A 20,961-nucleotide genomic window follows, 5' to 3' on the forward strand; every position below is an offset into this window, starting at 1 on the left:
AATCCCCCACCCCCTGTCTGCCTGTCTCTCTCCCACTCCCTGTCTGCCTGTCTCTCTCCCCCACTCCCTGTCTGTCTGTCTCTCTCCCACTCCACTCCCTGTCTGTCTGTCTCTCTCCCACCCCCTGTCTGCCTGTCTCTCTCCCACTCCCTGTCTGCCTGTCTCTCTCCCCCACTCCCTGTCTGTCTCTCTCCCCCACTCCACTCCCTGTCTGTCTGTCTCTCTCCCACCCCCTGTCTGCCTGTCTCTCTCCCCCACTCCCTGCCTGTCTCTCTCCCACTCCACTCCCTGCCTGTCTGTCTGTCTCTCTCCCACTCCCTGTCTGTCTCTCTCCCCCACTCCCTATTTCTGAATTCTCAGTGAATTTGTGTGAGGGGAAGAATTTTTGGAGGAGCTGGAATGCCACTTAAAATACTCACTAATAAATTAATCAATTCACACCTAATTCAGAAAAACCAAAAACCTCAATCACCATTCACACCCATATCCACATCAAATATGAATAATTCAGTTCCAGGCTTTTTGTCTCCTTTGTGCTTCCTTACGTAACAACTGGGAGCACTCGTCAGTTCCTGTGTGAGCTGTAGCCTCAGTGAAGAGTGTGAACATTCATACATAATATAACAAGAGTGTGTATTAAAGCTGTGTGTGTGTGTGTGTGTGTGTGTGTGTGTGTGTGTGTGTGTGTGTGTGTGTGTGTGTGTGTGTGAGTGTGTGTGTGAGTGTGTGTGAGCAACAGATGTGAAATATAGATGGTGTTGCATGTCAATTATTTATCGTGGAGACATGCAGCCTCTGTGCATATGCTCAAATTTCTGTCTGTGTCTGCAGATCCTGCACTACTTTGACAGCTTAGTTCTTCATGCTGTGTGTTCATGGTGAGTGGTCAGCACAGCTCCCCCTGTAGGCAGTCTGAGGAACTGCATGGCTGGCCCCATCATGGCCGCCGCCCCAGAGCTGGCGTGGGCTCTGGCTTTGTGGCCTTCCCCACCACGGAGATGTCTGATGCAACTGATCAAAGACCTGGTGGGTGTGTCCAGATATGAAGCAGGAGGTGGGCGTGTCCAGATATGAGGCAACCAGTGGGCGTGTCTAAGCAGCACCCTCGGTGAGCACCCTGGCATCTCTGGCCATCAGGTGGCGCTAACGCTAACGTTCAGATTTTTGGTGTTTATGACATGAAAACCGCTAGTAAAGGAATACTGGAAAGATACGTACAATGCGATAAAAATGGTGTTTCTGATGTTCAAGTAGAAACACTGAACAATGACATACTTGATGGAGGGAATATCTGCAATGTTTCTTTCACTGACTGTTTTTGCTTCCTAAAAAAGCTTTAAAAGACAGTTTGTGCTTAAAAATACAGCACTGCTGAAATTCTGACTGGTGACGCCAGCACGCCCCAAATACAGGGTCCTTATTCGGTTACATCTCCACTAACCAAAGCACCTGACATTAACACTTCAGCCCCTGGTGTGTGAGCTGCCCAGTTTATGGTGTTCACCACATTCACCATCAGTGTGGAATCACCATCTCCACTCCTCTCTGTCGTGTTAGTCTTCCTGAACACTGGAGCTCAGCCTTCAAAGATCCTGCAAGTGCTGAATGTGGCTTACAGAACCGACCCAGAACGGAGGAAGACGAAGACAACAACAATGCATGGGGAAAACTCAGCTGAGCACAGCTACCCAGACCAGCTCTGTCAGGATTGCTAAGAGCAGACGGGGACACTGGGAACACTGGGATGAGAAGAGGATGAGTCAGAGATGAAGGTCGTGTTTTTGTTCAGAAGAGTCTATCATCTGGGGGACGGTCGGCTGTTCAGAAGGGTCCTGAATGATCCAGACTAAGAGCTGATCCCTCCATGCACAAACCACCGCTCTCAGCTCAAACCACCGCTCTCTGCTCAAACCACCGCTCTCTGCTCAAACCACCGCTCTCTGCTCAAACCATCGCTCTCAGCTCAAACCATCGCCCTCAGCTCAAACCACCGCTCTCAGCTCAAACCACCGCTCTCAGCTCAAACCACCGCTCTCAGCTCAAACCATCGCCCTCAGCTCAAACCATCGCCCTCAGCTCAAGCCATCGCCCTCAGCTCAAACCATCGCCCTCAGCTCAAGCCATCGCTCTCAGCTCAAGCCATCGCTCTCTGCTCAAACCATCGCTCTCTGCTCAAACCATCGCTCTCTGCTCAAACCATCGCTCTCTGCTCAAACCACCGCTCTCTGCTCAAACCACCGCTCTCAGCTCAAACCACCGCTCTCAGCTCAAACCATCGCTCTCAGCTCAAACCACCGCTCTCAGCTCAAACCACCGCTCTCTGCTCAAGCCACCGCTCTCTGCTCAAGCCACCGCTCTCAGCTCAAGCCACCGCTCTCAGCTCAAGCCACCGCTCTCAGCTCAAGCCACCGCTCTCAGCTCAAACCATCGCTCTCAGCTCAAACCATCGCTCTCAGCTCAAGCCACCGCTCTCAGCTCAAGCCACCGCTCTCAGCTCAAATCATCGATCTCTGCCCAAATCATCGATCTCTGCTCAAACTACCGCTCTCAGCTCAAGCCATCGCTCTCAGCTCAAGCCATCGCTCTCAGCTCAAACCACCGCTCTCAGCTCAAACCACCGCTCTCTGCTCAAGCCACCGCTCTCTGCTCAAGCCACCGCTCTCAGCTCAAGCCACCGCTCTCAGCTCAAGCCACCGCTCTCAGCTCAAGCCACCGCTCTCAGCTCAAGCCATCGCTCTCAGCTCAAACCATCGCTCTCAGCTCAAGCCACCGCTCTCAGCTCAAGCCACCGCTCTCAGCTCAAATCATCGATCTCTGCCCAAATCATCGATCTCTGCTCAAACTACCGCTCTCAGCTCAAGCCATCGCTCTCAGCTCAAGCCACCGCTCTCAGCTCAAACCATCGCTCTCAGCTCAAACCATCGCTCTCAGCTCAAACCATCGCTCTCAGCTCAAGCCATCGCTCTCAGCTCAAGCCACCGCTCTCAGCTCAAGCCACCGCTCTCAGCTCAAGCCACCGCTCTCAGCTCAAATCATCGATCTCTGCTCAAATCATCGATCTCTGCTCAAACCACCGCTCTCAGCTCAAGCCATCGCTCTCAGCTCAAGCCACCGCTCTCAGCTCAAACCATCGCTCTCAGCTCAAACCATCGCTCTATGCTCCATGTGCAATTATTGCTCATCCTCCTCCAGGTTTCTGAGCAATCTTTGTTTGCTGCTGTTAGTTTATGTGTGTTTTGTGTGTAAACTGCATAAAAGGCGTTTATGGATTGCCTAGTTCAACAGCCGTGTGCTACTTCTGACACATTTCTCCTATTATTCATCCCTAATGAATATATTCTGAAATTTTTTTCCAGCTCTACTTCGAGTGTGTTTCATCTTTTAAAACAATAAAATCGTTAAGTGCGCTATCCACAACTCGAAGAGGAAAACACTTCATCTCCACCCAAATAATGAAGAGCACGTGGTTGAACACACACACACACACATTAGCACACCGCCATCCCTCATAACACAGGCAAAGAAATAAAACCGCTGTGTTAATACAGTCAGCCACAGGGCGGCAGTTAACAGAGGTTCCACAACTTGCAATTATGCATGCACGCATGCACACACACACACACACACACACACACAAAGTCAGCTTTTTCTTTCTCACCTACAGCATGTGAAAGTCAATAAAATTGAAATGAAATTAATCAGTGTGTTGAAACACTTTTAAATGTAAATGCAAAGATGAATGTATGAGTCACTGATCACATTCCTGTTTTTATTATCATTATATATATATTTTTTTTATTGCAAATTATCGAGCAATTAAAGATGCACTCTTAGCTATTACTAAACTGGTCTCTGATCAGTGCCTGGGGGGCATGCGGTGTCCTTCCGCTCACTACGGGCAGCGAGAGGGGTCAAACTTTGAGGCCTTGCCCATTCACCACATTATTCAGCAAATGTGAATAAGCAAAGAGTGTCTGTTTGCATTTAGCATGCACACCATGGACTCCCTGAGCACTGAACGAGACTATTATGAGCAATTTGCAGAGGTGGAGGTTTCGTTTAGTTCAAGGCCTCAAAGGAGAGCGGTGGGAGGCAAGAAAAACACAGCATGATACAAGACACACACACACACACACACACACACACACACACACACACACACACACACACAGGGGTGTGTGTGAATGGAATGGGAGTGAAGTGATGTTGAACAGAGAAAAGCACTGAAATACCTGGATAAAGAAGCGGCAGGATCGCTCCCTTTTCTGCAGCTGCAAAATCCAGTTAGACAAGAGTTAGAGGAGAGAGAGAGAGAGAGAGAGAGAGAGAGAGAGAGAGAGAGAGAGAGAGAGAGAGACACACACACACACACACAATCTTTAAAATAATGACTATTTTGTTTGAACTGTGACAGCAGTCAGGAAGGTATAACTGGAAATGTTGGACTCTGACGTGCAGTCAGACTCGAAGCCGAAGGTGAGAACGTGTCTCACTGTGGAGAGGTAGAGAGAGACGAGACACAGTGTGAGAGCGTCCATGAGAAAAGAGGGAGACGATAAGTGGGAGACATAACTAAAACAGGTTTGTACTCAGCCCGTCTCCAAGGGTCTGTTCCTGTTTTATAGAATTTAGCATTCAAGCTAGCACATAACTGAACTAACCCAGCCCCCTGTGCTAACACCGCCCCCTGTGTTAACTCCGCCCCCTGTGCTAACCCTGCCCAAATGAACTAACCCTTTCCTTCCTGTGCGCCTCCAGAAGCCGATGCGGAGGAGTGTACATGTTCTGAACGACCCAGCACTGCTCACAGGACAGAAATAAACATGGCCGTCTGGTCCCGACGGCCCTCGTGTAAACGGACACGGACGGACTCGGACGGACTCAGACGGACAGACGGACTCGACCGCGAGCAGCTGTACGCGCTTCTCCGCCTGAAAAAGCCTCGGATATATTCCGTCAGCACGCTCCCCTGTGGGATCACCGATCACACCACCTCCCTGCTAGCGAAGCACACGGGACGGAGTGCTCAGAGAACACTCTCCGAGAGCGGGGAGTGTACGGTAGGGGAGTGCTCCAAGAACATACGTAAGAGAGCGCGGTGAGCAAACCCTAAGGCTAGTGTGGGGGGAGGGGGTGTGGCACCAGCAAAGAAGAATTACACTGGAAAAGAGAGCAATGGAATAGGAGACCTTGGGGGGCTAGGGCACAGGGGAGGGAGGGAGAGAGAGAGAGCGAGAGAAAGGAGAGGAGAGAGAGAGAAAGGAGAGAGAGAGGAGAGGGAGAGAGAGAGAAAGGAGAGAGAGAGAGAGGGAGAGAGAGAGAGAGAGAGAGGGTGACTTTTTTCCTCATGAGTTTTCATCTTTTCTCTTGTGACACACAGTGACAGATGGAGAGCACATTTGAGAGTAACTTTGAGAGGCGTTCTCTCCTCCGAGCGATAAGTGCACCTGTGAGCCCGCAGACACATCCTGCAGGTTTTAATGGAGGATGAGAGCGTCTTCTCTGTCTTACAACAGCCAGGCAGTGAGGAGCGCTCGCCTGGAGCTCGGCGGAGGCAAACACACTAACGCTATCCCAGCATGCACAGTGGCAGGGCTCAGCGGTGCTGAAGTAAACAGAGTGTGACATTCTGTAGTCAGCCTCTCATGGCAGGGCCGCCCGTCTCACACACCTCAGGCTCCCCACTCTGGGAAGACCGACTAGTCCATCCAAACCCTCCAAGTATTCCACTTGATTTAATCTTGATTTAATCTTCATTTCTGAAGAATCATTTCAATTTTCCAGGGTTTCGCAGTTATCTGAAAGCCTTGATTTAATCCTCACGTGCTCTTTGTCATGTCACTGAGCCGAAGCTCGCGGTCCTCGGGCCCACAGAGGCTGGGTCTTCCGGATCAGGCCCGCGGTAGTGCGTTCAAGGGCTTCACGAACGGATCAGCCGCTAGCAGGCGGACCGACCCTGCAGAAGACGCTTAACCCCGCATCACCCCGGGACCTTCTGCAGATGAGAACATGTGACCCTACACGCCCGGGGACTACAGAACACCCCTTTGAGCCGGACCCCCAACATGAAGAGGCTCTGTGTAGGGATGCGTCTATCAGTTAAATGAATGGTGAACTCTAGCTTACACACTAGCACCAAGCCATCAAATTTAAGTTCAGTCTCAGTCAAAACTGATGAAGGGTGTCAGAAAGCTACTTTGCTTCCATGGCTTTCTTGAAGCAATGATTGGACAGTTTCCCATGAGGGCGAGTGCCTCCGATTGGACGGTGCCTTTGCCTCTGGTTCTGTAATAGAGCTGCAGTGGGTTAAGAGCCATTCGGTGCTTCTAGGAATGACAGGGAGCTCAACAAGTGTGTGTGTTTGTGTGTGTGTGTGTGTGTGGTCCTGTCTCTCAACACCACCCTCAGGAGGGGGCGGACATGTCTTACCACGAAGGAGATGCGGATGCGCAGGTTGGCACGGAGCCAGGTGCTTTGCGTGTTGCCCACGCACACCTCCAGTACACTGTGTGTGCCACGGAACACTCCGGAACACAGCGAAACACATCACGCCACGACAGAGTGCACCGCAACACGCCGGAATGCATCGCAACACGTCACAATGCACCGCGACACGCTGGAATGGGCTGGAATATGTCGGAATGCGCCGGAACATGCCGGGAAGCAGCAGAACTCGCCGGCGGTGCCGCGGGTTCTTTTCCGAGCCCTGCCAGCTCCCATTCCGGATCCTGCGATTCCTCCAGCTCCCACCTGAGGAGCGTGGCAGAAACATCGTCCTGCGGAGAGCAGCGACCCGGCCCGTCTGGAGATCCGCCACAGAGCACGCACACAGGCCCGAGGACTCGGGGAGCCAATGGGAAGAGCAGGAGGCCTCCGACAGGGCTGCCAGACTGGATCTGCCCTTCCTCACACAAGAGGAGCGGAATCTTCCAGAATCAGCCCTGTTCAGCTCCAACATCCCTCCCCCCACCCTTTTATCTCTCTCTCACTCCATCATACTCTCTCTCTCTCCCTGTCTTTATCTAAATCCTTATGTTCAACTCTCACCACCTTTCTCCTTTTTATCAACTTTCTCTCTCTCTCTCTCTCTCTCTCTTTCTCTCTGTCTCTCTCTCTCTCTCTTCTCTCTCTCTCTCTCTCTCTCTTTCTCTCTGTCTCTCTCTCTCTCTCTCTCTCTCTCTCTCTCTCTCTCTCTCTCTCTCTCTCTCTCTCTCTCTCTCTCTGTGTACAACTTTCTCTCTGATAAAGATGAGGTCTGAAATCCACCAACAGGCAGTATACAACCACACCAGCCTCTTCTATATCCAATATGACAGCAGAAAGGGCTTTTTTTTTTGGTACCAGGGAGGGGTTGGTTGGGCCAGGAGAAAAAAAAACCCGATTCATCTAGTAATAACAGTTATTTGACTTGACTGGGCTTGGATCTCTTTAAGCTTTTTCCACACAGACCTGTCTGTGCAAAGCTGTCACACAATTGCAGCACAGTGTGCGAGAGCTTCCAGCTGTCTGTCTGGTCCGAAGCCCGTTGGAGGGGAACCAGCACGTCGAACAGCTCGTGAGGAAGCCAACCACCAGGACCAGGAAGCTGGCTCGCTCAATCCAGACCCAAGTAAAGCGGGCGTAGAAACACCACAGGGGTGCGGAGCCCCACACAGACGCTAGCGGCGGTCCGCCGTGCTGGCCGAGCGGCCGCGGTACCTTGTTGAGGCTCCGCGCTGCGCTGTCTTTGCCCCCGGGGGTGAGATTGCGAAGTTGGACGTCCAGGAGCTCCACCAGCTGTCCGAGGGCGCGCACGGTGTAAGTGATGTCCCCCGCGTGGACGCGGGTCTTGGTTTGCTCCGACAGCTCACGAGAGATGATGGCTGCTGGCTCTCCAGCTCGAATCTGCAAAAACAATAATAATAATCACCCCACATCACTGCCAAGGCTTCAGTGTGTGAAGGGAAATGCAGGTTCACATCCACAATGAACAGCCGCTTAACTCCGCCCCTAACCCCGCCCCTAACCCCGCCCAATTCTCATTCACTCCAAGAGGCATAACAACCTGAAGATCCCAGTGTCATTGGCTTTTTAGATATGCTTAGGACACGTTTTGGTCACATGGTTAGGGACTCTTTCAAGAGAGGTCAGATGGTACGGTTTACCTGGGGTTCCTAATCTAGGTCACTTACGAACGACTAAGGGCATGACCTTTCTGGACCACAGAGGTCACCATCACCAGTCTGCTCAACTGTGATTCACACCCGTTTCACACCTGTTCTGATCATCACCTCGTTAGTGGGAGTATTTAACACCAGCTCCTGCTTTACTTCAGTGTGAAGTCTTACCGGATTTTCTCTACTGCTGTTTAGAGTGCTAGCTTTGGGGTTAACGGTTCTGGTTTTGATCTCTGCTTGGTGTCTTGTTTCTGGGTTTTACTGTTTGGACCCGCTGGACTGCTGTGTTTTGCTGTTTGGACTCGCTGGACTGCTGTGGTTGGTCTTTTACTCCAGGGCCTGATGACTTGTGACGCTTGGTGAGTAAAGGCAGGTGGATGCTAGCGGTCCTCACATCACTGTGTTTCTCTTCCTCCACCTGGTGGGACTGGCCTCTCTCCTCCCACAGACTCTGTCTAACCTCCATTAACCAGGAGACTCATCACCAGAATGTTTGAGTCAGGGATACTCAAGTTCAGTGGTGGTGCACATTCACACACACATTCACACTCAAACACACACACACACACTCAAACACACACACACACACACACTCAAACACACACACACACACACACACACACACACACACACACACACACACACACACACACACACACACACACACACACACACACACACACACAGACTCCAGACTCCAGACTCCAGACTACAGGCAAGCTAGTTACCACTTCATAGTGTGTCTGTGGGCTTAATTCAGGACAAATATATATGCAGCCATACACAGAATCCAATGAAGTTCTGCCTTTTAGTTCTCTACATTCTTTCCCAGGAGCTTTTTATTATTATAATTTAAATAATAATAATTATTATTATTATTTATTAATTAATGGAAGAATGTAATTAAAAGGCTGGTCCTCAGGGGGAAGCAAACACTGTTATTTGCTGATTAGAGTTGCCTATCCAGGAATATAGTGTGAGTAACCAGAAAATGTGTAGTAATCTGGCCCCCTGGTTCAACTTAAATTACTGTTTGTGGGCCAGTTTCAGTTATCACACACACACACACACACACATACATACATACACATACACACACACACACACACACACACACACACACACACACACACACACGAGAACTCATCCTGGAACGTGGTATTATTTCAGTGTTGATGGGAAAGTTTCACCAGTCCAGGATTTAAGCATGGCTAGGTGGTGTGTGTGTATGCATGTGTGTGTGTGTGTGTGTGTGTGTGTGTGTGTGTGTGTGTGTGTGTGTGTATATGTGTGTGTGTGTATATGTGTGTGTGTGTATATGTGTGTGTGTGTGTATGTGTGTGTGTGCTCGCCTCGAGGTTTTTCCTGATGTACTTGGCCATCTCTTGCAATCATCATCATCATGTTTATAATCTGAACCACCCACCTCCATCTATTACTCCACCCACCTCCATCTATTACTCCACCCACCTCCATCTATTACTCCACCCACCTCCATCTATTACTCCACCCACCTCTACCCCCCCCCATCTCTCTCTTGCAGTTTCAATCTCTCTCTCTCTGTGTGCCAGTGTCTCTTTCCCTCTGTTGTTCTGTCTCTATCATTCCTGACTGGCTCTGACAGCTTCCTCCTCATTTGAAAGTCTAAGTTTCTGTGGCCAAATCGCAGAATGACGAGCGAGACTCATAAATGCGCCTAAGGAATAAAAGTAAAGCACGTTAGAGGCGTAATGCCCGCCCTGTACATCACCTGAGCTGGGTTAATGAAGCACACCCCCTCCCCAAACCCCCCCAGCACCCCCACACACACGGGCGAGGCTGCCTCGGCTAAACGAGAGCGTGATTTAACACTTCACTTCTCATTCCTGAAAACACACACGCCACTGCCGCACTCTCTGTAGGGAATACATTCAACATCAGACTGTAACAGGAATAAAATCGCTCGCTCTTCCCCTCCTGTGTGTGCCTGCATACATGTGTGTGTGGGTGTGTGTGTGTGGTTCTTACCCTCTGGTTGATGATGGTCACCCAGGCAGAGGTGCAGTTGCTGAGATCAGGACCCTGTAAGTCCCACAGTCCCTCTGGGCCCTGACATGCAAATGAAGCAGTTCCTACACAACAAGACACACAACACCTTTATGAAGTGACACAAATACTAATGTACCTGTACAATGTTTGTGTGTGTGATTACATGATAAATGTGTGAGTGGGTGTGTGTGTGTGTGTGTGTGTGTGTGTGTGTGTGTGTGTGTGTGTGTGTGTGTGTGTGTGTGTGTGTGTGTGTGTGTGTGTGTGATTACATGATAAAGGTTTGGAGGGGTGTATTTGTGTGTGGTTGTGTGTGTGGTGTGTGTGTGTGTGTGTGTGTGATTACATGATAAAGGTTTGGAGGGGTGTATGTGTGTGTGTGTGTGTGTGTGTGTGTGTGTGTGTGTGTGTGTGTGTGTGTGTGTGTGTGTGTGTGTGTGTGTGTGATTACATGATAAAGGTTTGGAGAGGTGTATGTGTGTGTGGGTGTGTGTGTGTGGTCTGTATGTGTGTGTGTGTGTGTGTGTGTGTGTGTGTGTGTGATTACATGATAAAGGTTTGGAGGGGTGTATGTGTGTGTGGGTGTGTGTGTGGTCTGTAGTGTGTGTGTGTGTGTGTGTGTGTGTGTGTGTGTGTGTGTGTGTGTGAAGGGGGTGTGTGTGTGTGTGTGTGTGTGTGTGTGTGTGAAGGGGGTGTGTGTGTGTGTGTGTGTGTGTGTGTGTGTGTGTGTGTGTGTGTGTGTGTGTGTGTGTGTGTGTGTGAAGGGGGTGTGTGTGTGTGTGTGTGTGTGTGTGTGTGTGTGTGTGTGTGTGTGTGTGTGTGTGAAGGGGGTGTGTGTGTGTGTGTGTGTGTGTGTGTGTGAAGGGGGTGTGTGTGTGTGTGTGTGTGTGTGTGTGTGAAGGGGGGGTGTGAGAGTGGATGTGTGTGTGAGTTTGTTGGCAAAGGTCCATTTGTAAAGGTCAATTGAGATCCCAAAAAGGAGGCATATCATTCTCCTCTCCCTGCAGTCATGATGCAGTGAGCAACATGTGGCTGGTGTGTTGTCCCACGCTGCATAGACCAGCCCACCAGAACCAGGACAACCACCACCAGAACCAGGACAACCACCACCAGAACCAGGACAACCACCACCAGAACCAGGACAACCACCACAAGAACCAGGACAACCACTAGAACCACCAGGACAATTATCAGAACAGGACAACCACAAGAACTACCAGTAGAACCTCCAGACGTTCACAGGAGGAGTTTGGACTTCCTGAAGCGAAGGGCATGCACCAGGAAGCACTTCTGAGAGTAAACACTGTTGCCCTGGACAACAGACACACACTCACGGGTTTTAACAGAAGCAGCTAATCAGCCAGGCTACATGCCAATCACCCTGAAACCATGGCAACAAGCCAGCCAGAGTACGCAAGGACAGGAGGGAGAGAGAGCAAAAGAGAGCAAGAGAGAGAGAGAGGGGGAGAGATAGAGAGAAGGAGAGAGAGAGAGATGAAGTGAAGAACGGATGGAGAGGGAAGAAGGGACAGAAACTCCAAACGCATTTAAACTGATAACGTTTGACTGACACTTCATTTCCTCTTTTGGTAGTTCTGACAGATCAAGAAAGACACGGAGGGAGGGAGAGAGAGGGGGAGGAGAAAGAGAGGGGGGTAGAGGGAGAGAGGGATAGAGGGCATACAGTGGCGTGTGGCGGGCGTCTGCTGCTCGTTGGCGGGGGCGTTTGATGAGTGTGCCACACATAAGCTGCTCCTCATTATCTTGGGGTTCACAGCGTTCTAATACATCAGCACCTCATCACCAAAGATCTGGACATGAGAGCTGGGAGCGATAATCCCTCCGCCAGTACCCCTAAACCCTAACCACTAACCCTAACCTCTAACCCTAACCACTAACGCTAAACCTAACCCTAACCACTAACCCTAACCACTGTTCCTAACCACTATCCCCAACCCTAACCAATATCCCTAACGCTAACCACTAATGCTAAACCTAACCCTAACCACTAACCCTAACACGCGTGCAAACACGCGTGCACATGTACACACACAAGGTTAGGTTAGGACATTTTAAGCTTGAAATCACTCTGAATTTGTGTGTGTGTGTGTGTGTGTGTGTGTGTGTGTGTGTGTGTGTGTGTGTGTGTGTGTGTGTGTGTGTGTGTGTGTGTGTGTACTGTGCAGTAATATTCTGGCACTGACGGTGTCATGACGGGAGTGTGTTCTGCCTGCATCACTGGACACCCTCAACTGACCACAAAGATCTCAGCAACATTACTTCAACATAACTGGATTAGCATCATTCTCCCACTCACTCCTTCTCTCTCTCTCTGAAAAACGTTATTGCCAAAAATATAAAACTGAATATTCTTGCTGGAACTAATGATAATAAAAATAACAGTACTAAGAGCATGAAAATTAGCAATAGTAACATAAAATAAAACGAATAAAACACTAATAAAATAACTGAAATGTCTGCCATAAGCAGACAGACGCTGCAGTGAGGTTTAATGACTTACACACGTCTCGTACTGTGAGACTTCCCTTATTTCTTTTCACATTCCATGCAAAAAAAAATTTATTGTTATTTTATGTATTTGGGGAGCTGAAATAAGATTGATACTTGTGTTACTTTAAGTGCATGTACAGATTTCTTTTCCCTGGTGCCCAGAAAGGTGTGTAAAAATGCTTGAATTTCTGGAGGGTTGTCTGCTCCTTCTGGAGGGCTGTCTGCCCCTTCTGGAGGGCTGTCTGCCCCTTCTGGAGGGCTGTCTGCCCCTTCTGGAGGGCTGTCTGCCCCTTCTGGAGGGCTGTCTGCTCTCTCTGGAGCGCTGTCTGCTCTCTCTGGAGCGCTGTCTGCTCTTACTGGAGGGCTCCTGTGTGGTCTCATGTTGTAGAGCTCACAGGGTTGTCTGGATTAATGACAGAGTCTCTGTCCTTTACATGAACACACAGTCTTTAGGCTGTGATCAGACTCATGGGTTAGTGGCTTCACAGTTAATGCACTTAGAGAGAAAGGATCTAATTCTCATAATCTCCTGCATCATATAATCACATCACATTGTATATTCTACTAATAACAATCTACAGATACCATAATCCACTAGTATCATAATCTACTGGTATCATATAACCGACTAGAATCACAATCTACTGTTATCACAACCTACTAGTATCATATAATCAACTGGTATCCTCTGTTACAGGACCGTGACTTCACCTCCTCACAGTTAACGTCTGTTTCAGGACTGTGACTTCACCTCCTCACAGTTAACCTCTGTTACAGGACCGTGACTTCACCTCCTCACAGTTAACCTGTTACAGGACCGTGACTTCACCTCCTCACAGTTAACCTCTGTTACAGGACTGTGACTTCACCTCCTCACAGTTAACCTCTGTTACAGGACTGTGACTTCACCTCCTCACAGTTAACCTGTTACAGGACCGTGACTTCACCTCCTCACAGTTAACCTGTTACAGGACCGTGACTTCACCTCCTCACAGTTAACCTGTTTCAGGACTGTGACTTCACCTCCTCACAGTTAACGTCTGTTTCAGGACTGTGACTTCACCTCCTCACAGTTAACCTGTTACAGGACCGTGACTTCACCTCCTCACAGTTAACCTGTTTCAGGACTGTGACTTCACCTCCTCAGGTAGAGATCCAGTATGTGTGTTCTGGCCCTCACAGATCAACACGTACAACCTCTGATTTCTTAGTTATGCTCTAATGTGTGATTCCTCTCAGCGCACAGACAGGATGCTTTTATTTACTAACATTTTTTCATGTTTGTGTATAATAGGAGAAAGTGTCACCTCACTGCCATGGTGACCACACTGCCATGGTGACCACACTGCGTCTTGTCTCTGGGCATCCAGGACTGTGTGTACGTTGCTATGACAAGTGTGTGGTCACTGAGCCTGAAGGAGTCAGGCGTGCTGGAGTGTGTGTGTGTGTGTGTGTGTGTGTGTGTGTGTGTGTGTGTGTGTGTGTGTTTACCTATAGTCCCAGTGGGACATGGTTGCCAGGCGACCATGCCCTGCCGTGTTCTTGGCCAGGCGAGCTCCCCCTCTACGACGGAGTTGCAGAACTCCACGGCTACATTGGGCAGGATGGAGGAGGGGGGCGGGCGTGCTGTGGCGTCCGGGACAGCGCCCTCCACAGGACGGAGGACTGTGGCTGGGACGTGTGTGCGCGGGGCAACTGTGGTGAGGGCCAGGGACTTGGTGCTGCTGCTGGTGGTGGAGGTGGTGGTGGTGCTGGTGGTGGTGGAGGTTGTGGTTGTTGAGGTGGTGGAGGTGGTCGTCGTGGAGGCCGTCGCCGGGCGGGTGGTCATCCTGACGGGGGTGGTGTCCATTAGGATGTTAGTGGAGGAGGAAGACTCTGAGGAAGAACAGGAGAATGTGTGAGACGCTATGAGCAGAAGAGAACTCAAATACTCAAGACAAACAAACATCTCCAGTCTCCTGCTTCTCAACCTATCAATGTCTGAAAGAGAGAGAGGGAGAGAGAGAGAGAGAGAGAGAGAGAGAAGACAGCTGATGGTAGACATATAAACCTTCTTTATTTAGTGCTGGTTGCTTTCTCTGACTTGAGAGGCAGCAAAACACACAGGCAGAAGCTAACACGTCCAACCCCAACACGGACACACACTTCATGCCAATTTATGTTCACAATCAGGGCAACATTGATATCTCTCTCCCTCTCTCCCTCCTTCTCTCTTTCTCTGGCCCTTTTGCACACATCCAGAGACAGTGAGTAATAGAACACACACAGCACACTTCACAAAAAGGAAACAAGTTAGACATGGTGGAATCATCTATATTTATATCCATCTATATCTAAACTCCAAAACAAGAGTAAACACTTAATAGTTAAAAAGGATGTAGTAACCCCACCCACCCCACCCATGGGTGGTGCAGCAGGGCCACAGAGCACACTTCAGCTACGCAGCTCTGAGTCTCACCCTTCACACTGCTACACACAGCCCTTCTGATTATTAATCACTGATCTGTACAGGAGTACAAACGTTACACATTCTGATTATTAATCACTGATCTGTACAGGAGTACAAACGTTACACATTCTGATTATTAATCACTGATCTGTACAGGAGTACAAACGTCACACATTCTGATTATTAATCACTGATCTGTACAGGAGTACAAACGTTACACATTCTGATTATTAATCACTGATCTGTACAGGAGTACAAACGTCACACATTCTATTATTAATCACTGATCTGTACAGGAGTACAAACGTTACACATTCTGATTATTAATCACTGATCTGTACAGGAGTACAAACGTCACACATTCTGATTATTAATCACTGATCTGTACAGGAGTACAAACGTTACACATTCTGATTATTAATCACTGATCTGTACAGGAGTACAAACGTCACACATTCTATTATTAATCACTGATCTGTACAGGAGTACAAACGTTACACATTCTGATTATTAATCACTGATCTGTACAGGAGTACAAACGTTACACATTCTGATTATTAATCACTGATCTGTACAGGAGTACAAACGTTACACATTCTGATTTTATGAAAGAAGTTGATTGTTTCAGATCCAAGCTTAAAACAGGACATGGCAAACATACCAACATCCACCCACCCCACCCTCAACACCCAGGATTTAGGACACACACACACACACACACACACACACACACACACACACACACACAAAGAAAAGGATGTGGAAACAGTAAAAGAGAAACAAAGCGAAACAGGCAGCAAGAGTGTGTGTGTGCACGTATGTGCATGTGTGTGGTGGTGTGTGTGAAAAGACGTTCATAAGCCTCGTACCAGACACGCCGTTCACACACTTGTCTCTGGAAAGCGCTAATTATGACACTTCCATCTGTCTGGTGACCATATGCAGGCATGAAAAGAACAACGACAGAGAGAGTGAGAAAGAGAAAAAGAGAGTGAGGGAGAGAGAGAAAGAAAGAAAAAGGGTCTTCAGAACTGTGTTGTGTAACCAAGCCATATGCTTGGTAAAAGATTAGCCAAAGAAAATGGGTTCTTAATGAGAAATTTACAGAACGTCCCTCAACCAAGAGACAGAGCTTGTGCAGTCATGTCCTGCACATCTATGGTATTATAACACACCCCAGCTCACACTCCACTCACACTGGATTAATACACCCCAGCTCACACTCCACTCACACTGGATTAATACATCCCAGCTCACACTCCACTCACACTGGATTAATACACCCCAGCTCACACTCCACTCACACTGGATTAATACACCCCAGCTCACACTAGATTAATACACCCCAACTCACACTAGTCTCACACTGGATTAATACACCCCAGCTCACACTAGAGTCACACTGGATTAATACACCCCAGCTCACACTAGATTAATACACCCCAACTCACACTAGTCTCACACTGGATTAATACACCCCAGCTCACACTAGAGTCACACTGGATTAATACACCCCAGCTCACACTCCACTCACACTGGATTAATACATCCCAGCTCACACTCCACTCACACTGGATTAATACACCCCAGCTCACACTCCACTCACACTGGATTAATACACCCCAGCTCACACTAGATTAATACACCCCAACTCACACTAGTCTCACACTGGATTAATACACCCCAGCTCACACTCCACTCACACTGGATTAATACACCCCAGCTCACACTAGAGTCACACTGGATTATTACACCCCAGCTCACACTCAACTCACACTGGATTAATACACCCCAGCTCACACTAGAGTCACACTGGATTAATACACCCCAGCTCACACTCCACTCACACTCGATTAATACACCCCAGCTCACACTAGAGTCACACTGGATTAATACACCCCAGCTCACACTAGAGTCACACTGGATTAATACACCCCAGCTCACACTAGAGTCACACTGGATTAATACACCCCAGCTCACACTAGAGTCACACTGGATTAATACACCCCAGCTCACACTAGAGTCACACTGGATTAATACACCCCAGCTCACACTAGAGTCACACTGGATTAATACACCCCAGCTCACACTAGAGTCACACTGGATTAATACACCCCAGCTCACACTAGAGTCACACTGGATTAATACACCCCTACATGTGCAACCAGCTCACTCTGCAGTGCAGGTGAATTTCTGTCTGTCTGCTCTCATTATGCTGACTCAGCCATTTGACACTGGAGCTAATAGTGATGTTGACTTTCACAGACAAACAAATATAGCATCATAAACAACAAAAGACTTCAAACACCTCATTTGATTTCCACATAAAAATATTATGAACTACACAACCCCAGAGCTATCAGTTAAAATCACTGACTTTATTATCTCTTTTAAATACATACACACTTTTATACTGACTTTATAGACATCTTCATAAAAGCCCAGTACTAATGGCAATTGGATTAGAGAGCTGATTTTCCCCAGGGTCTTAAAGCCGACCAGATATCTGCTGCCAATCACAGGGGACAGTCAGCACATGCAGGCAGTACTGGACCTGTAAGCAGTGCAGACCAGAAGTCAATTACACACTCAGTGTAAAAGACCAAATTAACAGAACTAAAACACTATTACGGACAGTAGTGGACTGTAGTGGTGGACGTGGGCGGAGTGGGCGTGAGGGTGGAGTGGGTGGAGAGGGCGTGAGGGTGGAGTGGGCGTGAGGGTTGAGTGGGCGTGAGGGTTGAGTGGGCGTGAGGGTTGAGTGGGCGTGAGGGTTGAGTGGGCGTGAGGGTGGAGTGGGCGTGAGGGTTGAGAGGGCGTGAGGGTTGAGTGGGCGTGAGGGTTGAGTGGGCGTGAGGGTTGAGTGGGCGTGAGGGTTGAGAGGGCGTGAGGGTTGAGTGGGCGTGAGGGTTGAGTGGGCGTGAGGGTTGAGTGGGCGTGAGGGTTGAGTGGGCGTGAGGGTGGAGTGGGCGTGAGGGTGGAGTGGGCGTGAGGGTGGAGTGGGCGTGAGGGTGGAGTGGGCGTGAGGGTGGAGTGGGCGTGAGGGTTGAGTGGGCGTGAGGGTTGAGAGGGCGTGAGGGTGGAGTGGGCGTGAGGGTTGAGTGGGCGTGAGGGTTGAGTGGGCGTGAGGGTTGAGTGGGCGTGAGGGTGGAGTGGGCGTGAGGGTGGAGTGGGCGTGAGGGTTGAGTGGGCGTGAGGGTTGAGTGGGCGTGAGGGTTGAGAGGGCGTGAGGGTTGAGAGGGCGTGAGGGTTGAGTGGGCGTGAGGGTGGAGTGGGCGTGAGGGTGGAGTGGACGTGAGGGTGGAGTGGGCGTGAGGGTTGAGTGGGCGTGAGGGTGGAGTGGGCGTGAGGGTGGAGTGGGCGTGAGGGTGGAGTGGGCGTGAGGGTTGAGTGGGCGTGAGGGTGGAGTGGGCGTGAGGGTGGAGTGGGCGTGAGGGTGGAGTGGGCGTGAGGGTGGAGTGGGCGTGAGGGTTGAGTGGGCGTGAGGGTTGAGTGGGCGTGAGGGTTGAGTGGGCGTGAGGGTGGAGTGGGCGTGAGGGTGGAGTGGGCGTGAGGGTTGAGTGGGCGTGAGGGTTGAGTGGGCGTGAGGGTTGAGTGGGCGTGAGGGTGGAGTGGGCGTGAGGGTTGAGTGGGCGTGAGGGTGGAGTGGGCGTGAGGGTGGAGTGGGCGTGAGGGTGGAGTGGGCGTGAGGGTGGAGTGGGCGTGAGGGTGGAGTGGGCGTGAGGGTTGAGTGGGCGTGAGGGTGGAGTGGGCGTGAGGGTGGAGTGGGCGTGAGGGTGGAGTGGGCGTGAGGGTGGAGTGGGCGTGAGGGTGGAGTGGGCGTGAGGGTGGAGTGGGCGTGAGGGTGGAGTGGGCGTGAGGGTTCTCTTTGGTTTGATATGAAGCTTCCATAATGAACTTGAACATACTATCCTGAACGGTAATGGACTACGATACTCAAGGATTTTCTCTTTCCAACACAGAACAAGTAAGCAGAAGAACTCATACAGGTAGCTGCTTAAAGAAATCTACTTCCTCAGGTAACGTTTGAGCCCAGCCCAGCGGTCTGGAGCTGAGACGGTGGCGTGAGGAGAACCAACCGTAATGAAGCCCCTCCCACCCAGCATTAGCATTAGCGCTTAGCTTCATGCTGGCAGTGAATCAGCGTTGCAGAGTGAGGCTAATGCGCTGATCTAATGTGACACCATACAGCAGTAATGGGCTGAGTCTGTCTGCACCTCACACTTTAATTGTTCAGGTTGCCTGAATTAGCCAAACCAGAGGAGGCCTGAGCTGCCATTAAAGCCCACGGCAGAGGGGTGTGGTGTGAAGAGGCCACGCCTCCAGCAAAGGGGTGTGGTGTGAAGAGGCCATGCCTCCAGCAGAGGGGTGTGGTGTGAAGAGGCCACGCCTCCAGCAGAGGGGTGTGGAGACTCATCTCAACCTCTGGCAAGTTCTCTAAAAGCTGCTTTGGGAAAAGAAAATGTGCATATGCGCACACACACACACATACACACACACAAACAGAGGCAGAAACGCATATACATGCGCAGAAGACACAAAGACGAAGAAAATCCACACACATAACTGAACAAGCAATCGGGTTTGCCATTACACTTGCACGCACACACACGAACACTCACACCAACTGACATGCAGTAGACACAAAAACACATGTATAAACATACACACACCCAAATCCATACACCCCATACATGAATGAATATTTGAGGCCACTATCATAATTAGCCACTTACATGCTCTCTCTCACACACCTACACACACCTACACACACCTACACACACACACACACACACACACACACACACACACACACACACACACACACACACACACACACACACACACACACACGAACAATCACATTCACAGTGATTATCACTCAGTTTCTCACTCAGTGTTTCAGTGTTTTACAGACTCTAAAGGCAGATGTTAAACGCAGCTCGTGGCAAACTGCACATGCCAGTTACTTCAGATCAGACGCTGTGTAAAAAGCAGAATGATTTGTGGAAGCACCCGGTTCCTGTGTCATCTCCCTGTGGGGAGTGTGTGTGTGTGTGTGTGTGTGTGTGGGGAGTGCGTGGCAGCTTCACTGTACACCAGCCACAAAAGCCCTGGGCCACGTGAGTAATGAGAGCTCTTCTGAAACGTCTCCAGAACCTTTATGGCTGAATCTCTATAAGGAAAACAAAAAAACAACAAAAATAATTGAAACAGTCAAAAAAGAAAAAAGAATGGGCACTAACCACAGAGACAGGTGTGTGTGTGTGTGTGTGTGTGTGTGTGTGTGTGTGTGTGTGTGTGTGTGTGTGTGTGTGTGAGAGTGTGTGTGTGTGTGTATTTGTGTGTGTGCATGCATGATTTGCCATCTGCTTTTCTTTACGACTCTTTCTGACTGGCCTGAAGTAATACATGCCGTACTTCCTGGCATAAGCAACAAGTGAGGGTATATCACTACATATAAAGACGCTGAACGCATAATTGCTTCCTATTTCAACAAGAAATATTTACCATTCTGCACAAGTTATGATTCAGGGAAACACGCTTCACAACTTCCACACACACACACAATGCTGCAGGTTGACGATGAGATGCATTACGGCCCCAACTCCATCACCATCAGCAGGAGGAACCTTACCAGGAACACACAACCTTCATCTGCAGGACACAGAGCTCATAAACCATGATAACCCTCATCTACTCAACACACTCTCCAATCAGGACATACACTGCCAAACCCCACTTGCTGCACCCACCCACCCTCACTGCACCACCCTCACTGCACCCACCCTCACTGCACCCACCCTCACTACACCA

At 49.7% G+C, this 20,961-nt stretch overlaps 1 protein-coding gene across 1 annotated transcript in view; it reads right to left on the reverse strand.

Annotated features, from left to right (window-relative positions):
* LOC143504544 (adhesion G protein-coupled receptor L3-like) overlaps window positions 1-20,961 on the reverse strand; it is a 110,909-nt gene that overhangs the window by 17,340 nt on the left and 72,608 nt on the right. The window contains exons 4-7 of the mRNA XM_076995950.1: window positions 14,187-14,570; window positions 10,164-10,267; window positions 7,699-7,884; window positions 4,233-4,271 (exon numbers count right to left, since the gene is read on the reverse strand). Coding sequence (XP_076852065.1) covers window positions 4,233-4,271; window positions 7,699-7,884; window positions 10,164-10,267; window positions 14,187-14,570 — 713 coding nt within the window. The remainder of the gene's footprint in view (window positions 1-4,232; window positions 4,272-7,698; window positions 7,885-10,163; window positions 10,268-14,186; window positions 14,571-20,961) is intronic.

This window comes from Brachyhypopomus gauderio, unplaced genomic scaffold (assembly GCF_052324685.1).
Source record: "Brachyhypopomus gauderio isolate BG-103 unplaced genomic scaffold, BGAUD_0.2 sc296, whole genome shotgun sequence".
NCBI classification, from domain to species: Eukaryota; Metazoa; Chordata; class Actinopteri; order Gymnotiformes; family Hypopomidae; genus Brachyhypopomus; species Brachyhypopomus gauderio.